This window comes from Gymnoscopelus braueri (genome assembly GCF_963280865.1).
Source record: "Gymnoscopelus braueri genome assembly, chromosome: 12".
Classification (NCBI taxonomy): domain Eukaryota; kingdom Metazoa; phylum Chordata; class Actinopteri; order Myctophiformes; family Myctophidae; genus Gymnoscopelus; species Gymnoscopelus braueri.
The window spans coordinates 6,882,647-6,895,032 of record NC_137614.1 but is presented as its reverse complement, the minus strand read 5'-3'; the positions used below and the strand labels follow the sequence as shown (position 1 = coordinate 6,895,032).

Genomic DNA, 12,386 nt, shown 5'->3' with positions numbered 1-12,386 from the left:
CAAAATTGTTTTTTTTGCATCAAACGAGGAGGAGAGGCCATTGTTGGTGTAGCACATGTTTCAACACAACTGCGTTGTGTTGAGGTACAGTGACTCACGCACGCACGCGCACACGCACACAAACGCGTCGCTTCACGCCGCGTTTCGAGCTTGTAGATCTGCTACTTTTGACGCTTTAATTAATTAATTAATTTACTTAAAAAATACAAAAGGTTAGAATATGGAGATAAGAGGTTTCTCCTACGGCTTCTACTGAGTGAAGATCTTCCCTTCAGAGGTGATGATGTAATCCTAGGTTTGCTCCTCAATTGGGGGAAGAGAGAGATGGAGTCTGAGAGAGCAAGCGAGCGAGCGAGAGAGAGAATCCACTCATCTTTTCACCCCCAGTACATAACCATGTTTATGTACACGCTCACGCACAAACACACGCACACACACACACAACGCTGTGATGTGTATGTGACAGATGGCTTTTTCAAGGCCATGTCAGACGCAGGCCTGCCCCTCCCCCGCACTGCCAGTCATCATGGCTCAGAGCATGCCTCGCTCTCGCTCTCTCTCTCATACACACACACCATACATTATTCAAACATATTAAACACTATAGCAGCAATCTGCACATGCTTAGCTTGGTAATACGCATGTGTGTGTGTGTGTGTGTGTGTGTGTGTGTGTGTGTGTGTGTGTGTGTGTGTGTGTGTGTGTGTGTGTGTGTGTGTGTGTGCGTGAGGTGGTGCTCCTTGCAGCGATGGAAGTACTCAGATTGTTTACTTAAGTAAAAAATACTAATCCAGAACCAACATTGAGATGGCTGTGCGCTAGACAACTTTTCCCAAACTGAACACATAGAGAAACAAAACGTAACTGTTAGCTCAATCTCACTGTAATAAAGATATTTGATTCTAGAAATGTTATTTTTCTAATGACTGAAGGTTTAGCTACTACATCTGCAAACTTCCCCTGCAAACTGCTAGCCTAGCCACTTAGCCGGCTCTGCTCTGCGAGATCAGCACAGCTGATTATTATATTTTGATTAGTTTAATTTGAGAACGGCTAGGTGTGAATGTTAATCCAATAAGACCCGGAACGCATCTGTGTCATTTTAGATTTCTTTGACTATTGGAAAATAGCAGACACACAAGCTGACAGTCGCTGGCAGTGGCTGATTTATTTACTTATTTTTATCTGGCAGTGAATGAGTTAATATCAATTCAATTTCAATTCAAAGGAGCTTTATTGGCATGAGAAAACATACGTTTACATTATGTAAACCACACCCACTAATAGTTAGGATGGGTAAATGTATTAATATCACTTACTGCTCCTAATAGTTAGGATGGGTAAAGGCAGAGGACAGAGTTTAGACCCAAAGGAGTGGCGACAAAATTATCATTCTCTCCAGCTCATATTTTATCGGTACCACCCCACCCACAACCCCCCCCCACACACACATCTGACGGCTTCACATTCCATTGTTTCCTGCTGTCATTGACCTTATATTTTATTCTCTTTTTCGCTCGTTCTCCCTCTCTCTCCCTCTCTCTCCAGGGACAGAACCTACAGAAGTGATGTGGAGTATTGTCATGGCAACAAAGGATGGATGGGAAGACAAGATGGAGGGAACGTCACGCTTGGCCTCCTTTTTTTTTTTACAGGGAAGGAAGGAAGGAGGGAAGGAACGGTAGGAAGGATCCTACTGAATGGTAAACAGCAGAAAGGACACAATGAATATTTTAAAGATGTCTGAATGAACCCTCTCACCGCTTGAACCCTGGTTTCCCTTATCCTGGGATGAACATTCAGCCAAAATAGGCCGATCTACAAGGTCACAACGTGGTGTGTTTTTAAAGAAAACGCTTGAATGGCGGAAAATCGAGTCCGAAATGTATTTAGGGCTGAAGTGGTTAATGCATGTTTTGTAATAATAATCAAAATCTACAAAGTAACTAGTAACTAAAGTTTTCAAATAATTGTAGTGGAGTAGAAGTGAAATATTATCCTCTGAGATGTAGTGGAGTAGAAGTAAAAGTACTGAAAATTGGAAATACTCAAGTAAAGTAAAAATAGTACTTGAGTACATGTACTTAGTTACTTTACACCACTGGCTGCCGGCCAGAAATATCATATCTCCATATTCTAACTTTTGGAGATCTGAGATTAGCTGTTCACAGACTGACTGACTGACGGACAGGAGCTGAGCGAAAACATATTCCCCAAACTTGGGCGGAGACGGCAAGCTCACAAGTTGCTGCTTAGCAGAAATTGGAAATTCTAAAAGATATTTTAGGATAATTTATTCTTTTTGGCCCGTGTTCGGTGGAGAGAAGCCGGACGGGGAGGGTGATATCGCGACGCCATTTTCAAATAGCAGACGCATAGGTTGAAAGTGCTCATGTGGCCTAATAGTCGCTTCTTTTGGGCTCGTTTTCATAGATCGATAAGTTGCTTATTTCTCTTGCCGAATCCGGCAACGCTGCTTGTGTTCTGTGGGTGGCATTCAGCACTGTGCAGCACTGTCCTAAAAACTAGGACACTCCTTTATGGAGCGCTCTCTCTCTCTCTCTCTCTCTCTCTCTCAAAACATAATACATTTTTTTATTTTTTTCTATTAAATTGAATGATTAGATTTTTCTATTTTTATTTTTGTTTGTTACTGCAAAGCCAGCAAATGTAAGATTCACTACAGTGTGTATCTGTTTAGTTTTTTTTGCCCACAAGCAAACTAGGTGCATTGTTGAAGCGTGTCTTATGTCCAACGCTGATAAGAATAAATTGCAGAACTGTGTGTGTGGCTATACGACAAAAAGGGGGTTCTCTCTGATCCATGCTGGCGTACATCTTTTAATTGAGACCAGTTAATCTGGGTCTGGAAGGGGGGTCTAATCTGAGCTGCATGTTAACACTGGCTTAAACATATTCACATCTTGATACAACTTGTTTATGCCTTTGCCTACATTGACTGTACTCGTAGGGACATATTCACTGTACAGGTCCTGGACCTGGTGAGACGAAGGAGGAGCCCGGCCAGGAGGCCACCCACAGAGCCTAGTCCCTCCACGTGCCAGAGCCTCTCCTCTCCCCAGTCCCGGCAGAGTAGTTACGGAGAAGCGGACTGAGTGGCCCTGTCTTTCCCTATAGCCTGTAGGCAGCCATAGCTGCGGTGTCAACGCTCCGCACCTCGACACCGCAGCAATGGCCGCCTACAGGCAGCTACAGGCAGCGCGGCTATGGATTCGTCTATAGGACTGACCGTGGGTAGCTACTGGGACGTAAGTCGGGGCTTGATCAAACCCCGGCTGGGTCACCTGGGCGAGGGTGTATGTTGTTGCGAGACCCGAAACACCTGTTGACCCCAGGCTACAACATTGATGCTACGTCCCAGGTGCAACCATGTGATGTTTACTTTATAGTATTTGTAACTGACACAGGCAGCACACTTCAAAAGGCCTTTAACAGGTGCAGGGGGATATTGGTAATCAGCACAGGTGCAAATAATGTTCCTGATCACTGGCTGTTCTTTCACCTAAAGACACTCTATTACAGTATCTATGTCTGTTTTTATGGGACCCCCCTCGAAAATGAGATGCTTCATCTCAAGGGGCTGTCCCTTCAATAAATCTGAGAAATCTGCGAAAATCTAAACACAGCATCCGAATACTAGGGGAAACGTCTCGCTAGAAAATAGCACATCTACAAGCTCACACACGTGCCGCGTGTGAGCTTACTTTCTAGCCAAGATAATTAATTTAGAAGGAAAACAGAAAAGGCACTTGTACAGAGCCCTGCGGACGTACTCCTCCAGTCAACCCACTTTGGGGGTTAAACACAGCGTTCAAACTCCACACGTTGAACGCCTGAACGCATTTATATGACGCTGAGAGTGTACAGAACCAAATGGACCCTCTCTCTCTCTGAATGTCCCAGCATCAGGGCTAACTGCCTCTCTAACCATATCGTTCTCACACACACAGACCTAATGACGCTGACATTTAACACAATAGAGCAGTGCTATTCTAGCAACGGAACGCAAGGTCAACTCATTACAGGACATAACTGATGGTGATGCTGCTTTCACACACACACACACACACACACACACACACACACACACACACACACACACACACACACACACACACACACACACACACACACACACACACACACACACACACACACACACACACACACACACACACACACACACACACACACACACACACACACACACACACAAAATAGAGATCTTCTGGTGCCAGGTGGCGTATACACTAGATGGCAATTTGTCCCAACAAACAGTGAAGGCAAGAACACAAATTACAGGCCTCCACAATGTCACGGCTAGAATATATATATAAAAATGTGTTTCTACATTCATCGGGGGGGGGGGGGTCATCCCAGGTCAGATGTGTCATGTACGGTCACGGGATTTGAACCGGGTGCAGTGGTTTTTACTGAAGTAGTTTCCCAACCTGGTTGTTTGGACATATAGTCCACATTTTTTAACGTGTACAAAAAAAACCCTAACTAACTAACTCCCACATCGTTGCGTCACGTTGCAATGCACGTGTGCGTGTGCGTGTGGGAGCTTTGTCAGATGTAAGAAAGGGGGGGGGCTCTAAAGATAAGGACTGGGAGCCACGTGGGTTAAGCGCTATGGATTGGATGGTGCAGGCCGAGTTAAGGTCAATCATCCATATTAATGAGGTGTGACATCATTAGCATACAAACCCGCCCTCACACACATTATTCTAATTAACACCAATCACATCTCCCTGCTCCAATAACCTCCCATCCTCTCTCTTTCTCTCTCTGTGTCTCTCTCTTTCTCCCTCTCCCTGTCTGTCTGTGTGTCTGTCTGTCTGTCTCTCTTTCTCTCTCTGTGTGTCTCTCGCTTTCTCCCTCTCCCAGTCTTCCTGTCTGTCTCTCTCTCAATCCAATGGGCTTTATTGGCATAGAAAACACCCGTTTACATTGCCAAAGCAAAAGTGGAACAAAACAATAAAAAAAAAAGTTAGTTAATTAAATGGAAATAAAGAAAGGTTTTAACTTGTTACATTGCAACTTAAGAGACAACTATCTTACAAAACTATAGAATTGTGCATTTGCTGTCAGAAATGGTTATACATCCACGCGGGAGAGGTTAGGTGGGGATAAACATTTGAAAGAGAAGGCAGCCAATATTTCCATGTTTGCGCGCATCTCTCTCAAAGGGGGCGTTTCACATGGGAAGCGACGCAACCCCTGCATCCTCGCTTGCGTCCACCGGGGAGCGCACTGCGCTCCTCTTGAGAAGAGACACGTTTTTGTTTAAATGGTGAAGCACTGATTTACAGTGGTGGAAAGTACATTTACTCACGTACTGTACTTAAATACTTTTACTTCTACTCCACCACATCTCAAGAGGCAAATATTGTACTTTTACTCCACTATAATTATTTGAAAACTTTAGTTACTTGTTACTTTGTTGATTTTTATTATTATTACAAAACATACATTAACCTCTTCAGCCTTATATACATCTCAGCCATTTGAAAATAGACGATCTACAAGCTCACAATGCGTCGCATTGTGAGCTTGTAGATCTGTTATTTTCAAAAATATTTTTATACAAAAACTTGTGAAATGGGACATTCTGCATAACGAGTACTTTCTACTTTTGGTACTTTAAGTATATTTTCATTCAAGTACATTTTGAATTCCAGACTTTTATATATTATATCTCTGCTGTTCGGCCGGAACCAGCTAAATCCAAAATGGTAATTTTTCAGGAAATGAAAAACAAAATATCAAATTTTCAGAAAATTAAGAACCTTATATCTTTAAAACAAAGCAATACTGCCTCATCAAACTTGGTATTGTGACTTTATATATTATCAGATACTTGCATGTGTCATTATATTATCACCACTTTACCCAAATCCAGTGCAAGTGGAGTTAGGAGGTTTTGTCCATCATTGATAAGAACAGCTGGCAATGGATCTCAAAGCTCACAACATATCACAACGCATTGTGAGCTTGGAGATCAGCTATTTATGGTGAGCGCCATCCTCATATACTATAGATCAAGCTGAATTCTGTACTTAAACAACTTTTATTTTAACATGCATTGTAAACAACCATGGATCTAACTGTTACCACTGTTGTTCTTCTACAGTTGAGTGCAACAAACAATTCTGCCTCAATACTCAATCATGTATTTAACAAAAGCGATCATGGCACACCAACAATAAATAAATGGCATATAAATACAAAATACATTCATGAAAAATAGAATCTGTCAAATCTGTAGCCTACTGCACTAACAATAACAACCACAGTTGAATTTACCCATCATATACCTATCAACATTTTATTATCACACTGTTGTGTGTTGTGTGTTGCGTGTGTGTGGTGGGTGTTTCTTAGTGCTTTAGATTGTCATAAAAGCTGTGTAAGTCTTTTGGCATGATCTCCTTGAGCTCTTGGAGATGTTTGAAACAAACTCCTGCACACACTCATTCTCTGTCCATTAACATTTAAAAAGAAAACACGAGCAGATGACCTTTGTGAAGACACCCTTCTCCTCTTTACTGGGGGTGACATCTATCAAACCTTGCACATACATTCTCTTTTCCCAGTTTATGTTCTCCCAAAAGCATTGAAAAATCTTCTCCCTGTCTGCCTCATACAGAGCAGAGCTTCTCGAGAGCCTGAGAGGAGGGGGGAGTTGTTTGTTTTTTGACGGACAGTTTGAGGGTCCAATGGAGTTACTTCATATGTTATTATTTAAAAAGAAATTACACAGATGTAGAGGGGGTTCAATAGCGTTGATTCTGAAAATGGAGTTAGCTGGTCCCCGGCTGGACACTGACGATATATATATTGTAGTTCTACATTGCGGTATTGATACTTTTACTTAAGTAAAAGAAAATTGTACTTTTTCCACCAGTGCCGTCAGGCATAAATCTCAGAGGAGCGACTCAGATGTTGGCATCCATATTCATAATAGATAGGAATCCTTGGTTCCATGTTCTACCTCCTACCCTTCTCTCCCATCCCTCTCTCTCTCTCACTCTCTCTCTCTTTCTCTCTCTCTCCATCTCTCTCCTCCAATCATCCCACTTCCTTCCCACACTCGTCTGCTCTCTCTCTCCACTTCCTCCTCCCTCGTTCCAATCCATCTCTTCCTCTCATCTTGGCAGGTCCAAGTGTTTCGTGCCGCCAGCCCCCCTCTCTCTCTCTCTCTCCCCCTCTCTCCCCCCTCCCTCCCCCTCGCCACTCACTCGTTATGTCGTTCGCACCGCTGTGTTGTGCTGCTTCTGGCCGAGAGACGCCAGCCAGCCTTCCAGCTATACGCTGGAGTTATTTTTATAGTTGCAGCTGAGTAGCACAGTAGTAGTAGACACACACACACACACACACACACACACACACACACACACACACACACACACACACACACACACACACACACACACACACACACACACACACACACACACACACACACACACACACACACACACACACACACACACACACACACTCCTGCACACAGTTTGCACACATTTACTGTGAAGCGTCACCAATACAGTATATCGTTGCTGCCAGGCAAGCTCACAAGGTGACATGTTGTGAGCTTGTAGATCGGCTATTTTCTAAATGTTCTTGTATTTGGCCGCGGACCCCCCCCCCCCCCCCCCATCTCAAAATATTGACCCCCCCAGAAGCAAAGATTTGAGTTGAACAAAAAATATATATATATTCAAAGATTTGCGCACATTTTTCACGATTTTTCAAAAATATCAGATCTACAATATCAGATCTACTATCAGCTGCCAAGCTACGAGCTTGTAGATCTGCTATTTTTGAATAGCCAAAGTAAGATTAAAGTGGTTGAAATGATTGTGACACTGCATTGACACATATTTGCTGGGGACCCCCTGGTACCCCCCCAGGGACCCCTGGGGGGTCCACTGCTCTAGCGTATCATGGTAAAGTTCAACCCCTACCTCTCTGTACGAGCATGGTGACCTCGCTGCCTCGGGGACACTTGCTGAGCAGGTCCACCACCTGGTTGTGGGACATGTTCTGGACGTTCCTCTTGTTGACCTCCATCAGGATGTCGGACTCCTTCAGGCCGCGGCAGCGCGGGTAGTCCACGATCTGCTTGACCCGCTGGCCTCCGCCCGTCAGGCTGTCGGCGATGGTGAAGCCGAACCCTGGAGGAATAATAATAATAATGATTTAGGCATAGTAATGATTCACTCAACTCTCCATACGATTCAAATCACCATACTAGGTTCACGATACGATTTTTCAAGATTGTTTTACATACAAAATTAGTTTCCAGACAAATGACCGAAACACCTTTTTGTGTAAATTGTAAAAAAATATATATATATATATATCAGAGGTCGCGTTAGTCCGATAATTGCCGGTTTTGACCGATTTTTCATGACAAAGACCGGAAAAAATAAATCTCTCCGGACATTGACAATGGTTGACAATGACACGGCAGTTCATTAAATATCACCACAAATCAGGCACATTTCATCCTCTCTCTCTCTCTCTCTCTCTCTCTCTCTCTCTCTCTCCTCTCTCTCTCTCTCTCTCTCTCTCTCTCTCTCTCTCTCTCTCTCTCTCTCTCTCTCTCTCTCTCTCTCTCTCTCTCTCTCTCTCTCTCTCTCTCTCTCTCTCTCTCTCTCTCTCTCTCAGAGGTATGACCGGAAGACGAGAGTTGTTGCTTCTGCGTAGTTGTTGCAATATATTATAACTCTGGTCTATCGCGACATACAAGACAGAGACCGCGGTCCGGTTATATTAGATAAAGTTGTGTATTTAACAGTCACACACAAGTTGTATCATTACGAGTTAGAATATGTCACAGATACTATAGCTACTACAAGGGCACTTGTGAGTAAAGTTGCAAGTTGCCCTACTACAGTTTAACAACAATGCAATTTGAAGATGAAACATCCAACACAGATGCGTAAATAGTCTTCACAACAGCTTTAGGCTACTGCAACTGTGGCATCCAGATGAAACACGACGTTAATCATAAAGGTGAACCTATTTTTATCTCTATGAGGGTGGACACGTTAAAACGTTACCACTTTGAACTGAATAGCTCTATGAGGAGACGACAAGATTCTCACAACTCATCAACTTTCCCACGGCTGTCCCAACTAGACGCACGGACGGCATCCACTGCTTAACTATACAGCTAACCTCCTGTGAGTGAGTAGTGGTCTATCATTTATTGCCCTAACAGGTCAGCTGAGCCAGCTGAGGTCAGAGGTTTTGTGCAGTGCCCCTTTGATTAGAAAATGCGTTCAAACGCATTGAGAAACCATTACGCACGCAGTGACACAGCATGCGCAAATGGAAATGTAGGTAATGAATGTATTTGTGCAAGATGACCCTGCTATATAAAATGTCGTTCATCATGGTTCATGTTCAAATAGCTCAATCCAAAATATAATGCTGTAGGCCAAAGTGTTAGGCTGTATTTACGCACCTGCTTGTAATTAATGCATAAATATAATTATGACCGGTATTTTTATCAGATGTCCGATAAATTTGAATCATTCCGGACATTGGGACCGGCAGATTAATATCCTAGCGCGACCCCTGATATATATATATATTTGTTTTTTGTTCAGAACCCAAGATATCATTATCTGAAGATTTGCAGCTCCATCCACTCCTTGTTTAACTTGGCCAAAATGGCCAAAAATGGCCAAAAATAGCCAGAAATAATTCTGGCACTCAGTGAGTTAAATCAATTTAAATTGTCACCAGTTTGAATCAATTTTGATCGATTTACGATAAATCGTTGCATGCCTAATAATAATAATATAAGTTTATTCATAACCCATTAAGACCGGGAAAGCCTATACGTTGTTATACCTTTAAAACCGGGGAAGCATCTGTGTCATTTCAAATATTGCTATGTATATAGCAACAGGATTTTATTTGTATTTATTTTTTATAAATTTGAATTTTCTGAAAACTTAGAAGACGTTTTTAAAATCAGCCTCAATGGAGGATGGACTACAAGATCTAGAAGCAGAATTTTTCGGACGGGGCAATAATAAGCATTGTGTGTGTCGTTACCTTTGTCTCCCTTCTCCATGTGCACGGTGATGAGCTCGGGCTGCGTGGCGATGGAGGACGCCAGCGTGGCCACTTCGCTGCTGGAGTAGCCGTGGGAGCCGTTGGACGCCACGTCGGCCGACGGGCTGTGGGGGCGGGGCTCCCCCCGCAGGCCGTTATGGCTGCCGTGGCTGAACGGGGCGGGGGGGGGGGGGGGGAGAGAGAGAGAGAGAGAGAGAGAGAGAGAGAGAGAGAGAGAGAGAGGTCGTTATAATCAGTGGTGGAAGAAGTACTCAGATATTTTACTTTAAGTAAAAGTAGCAATACCACAACATAAAAAATACTATGTTACAAGTAAAAGTGTTCAAAATGTTACTTGAGTAAAAGTAAAAAAGTATTGGCATCAAAATATACTTAAAGTAAAAGTACAAAAATGTTTGAAAATAGCCGATCTACAAGCTCACAACGCGTCGTATCGCGACATACATAATATATCTGCAGTCATGTGATCAGGATGTATCGGTCCGATTTCGCAGGTTCCATTCCAATTAGCTATGACTGCCTGCCAAACTTTGCGGGTCCTGGGTAGGCAACCTGGCCTGGCGAGGATCTGCGCTCAGAGGAGCGCACTTTTCCAGTTACACAGTCTTTTCTGACCTTTTTGAGTCTTACGCAAAAACCTAAAACTGACACTAAAACTAATAAAAAAGTAAACTAAAACTAAGCCTTTGCACAAAAAACTATACCAGCAAGCCCACATTAAAACTTAACTGACAAACATGAAGCCAAAATGAAATAAAAAATAAAAAGCCTATAATGAAAAGTTCCAAACACTAACTCAGTGGTTCTCAAACTTTTTCAAATTGACACTTATTAGTCTGCGGACCCCCATTTGAAAAGATATGCCAGGAACCCCCATAAGAGAAGATTTTTACGGCTCTAGCAGGGATTCTCAACCATTTTAAATTCAAGGAGCCCCAGTTTGACATGCATAATAGGGCTACGGACCCCTATTTAAATGGCATTTCTATCTCTGGGACCCCAATTTATATTGTAAAATCAATGTTAGTTTAACTCTGAGACCCATAAGGGTCCCTTTTTGTTCCTAACTATCCATCATTGAGCTGAGGACCCCCTGGAACTCCCTCAGGGACCCCTGGGGGTCCCCGGACCCCACTTTGACTAACCTGGACGGGGACTCGTAGCTCTCCTGGCCGCCGTTGACGATGACGGGCTCCTTGTTCTCCAGGATGGCCACGGAGGTCACCAGGCTGGTGTTGGGGTCGTCAGGGTCAAAGGGCAGCGGGTAGCCCCGGCACAGCGCCAGCTCCACCATGGAGCCGATGGGGATGGACTGGAAGATCTTCACCACCTGGGCGTGGGTGTAGCCCAGCACGATGGTGTCGTTCACACTGACGATCACGTCGCCTGTACATAAATACACACCAAAATGCCGTTAGCAGGTTAGCATGTTAGCATGGTGTCGCTCACACTGACGATCAGGTCGCCAGTAAATACGCGACACTATGCCGTTAGCATGTTAGCATTGGTGTCGTTCACGCTGACGATCACGTCACCTGCCAACTATAATGAAACAACTGTTAGCAACTGTTAGCATAGACATAGCCGTCAACTTTGGAAATAAAGTGAAATATTCTAGCTTTTCAATCACTTGACCACTTGAACCCTAAGCATCCCTATTCTAGGGCTAACATTCAGCAAAAATATCCTACCTACAAGCTCATAATGCGTCATGTTGTGGCGCGTTTTGAGCTTGTAGATCAGCTATTTTCAAATAGCCTATGTATAAAATAAGGCTAAAGTTATGTATGTTTTATAATGTAATAATTTATATCTGCAAAGTAACTAGTAACTCAAGTTTTCAAATAATTGCAGTGGAGTAAAAGTACAATATTTGCCTCTGAGATATAGTGGAGTAGAAGTAAAAATATAGACAATTGGAAATACTCCAGTAAAGTAAAAGTACCTAAAAATTGTACTTAAGTACAGTACTTATATATACTCAGTTATACTTTATATACTTAGTTACTTTACACCACTGATCCTTAACATGAACATGTTTGAGAGACACTGGTGTACCGCACCTGTCTCCATCTTCCCGTCCACGGCGGCGGGCCCGTCCAGCACCAGGCTCTTAATCTGGAGGAACTCGTCGGGCTCGTCTCCTCCCACCACGGTGAAGCCGAAACCACGACGACTCTTCTTCAGCTTGGTGTTGATGAAGGTTCCTGTCAGCTCCGCCGGGTTTCTGGTGAAGAACGGCTTCCCTCCTGGAAAAAAATAAA

The 12,386-nt window shown here is 43.3% G+C and overlaps 1 protein-coding gene across 1 annotated transcript in view; it reads right to left on the bottom strand.

Annotated features, from left to right (window-relative positions):
* LOC308096889 (membrane-associated guanylate kinase, WW and PDZ domain-containing protein 1-like) overlaps nt 1-12,386 on the bottom strand; it is a 199,769-nt gene that overhangs the window by 44,910 nt on the left and 142,473 nt on the right. The window contains exons 12-15 of the mRNA XM_080444399.1: nt 12,186-12,371; nt 11,268-11,508; nt 10,102-10,271; nt 7,995-8,204 (exon numbers count right to left, since the gene is read on the bottom strand). Of these exons, the coding sequence (XP_080300525.1) occupies nt 7,995-8,204; nt 10,102-10,271; nt 11,268-11,508; nt 12,186-12,371 (807 nt within the window). The remainder of the gene's footprint in view (nt 1-7,994; nt 8,205-10,101; nt 10,272-11,267; nt 11,509-12,185; nt 12,372-12,386) is intronic.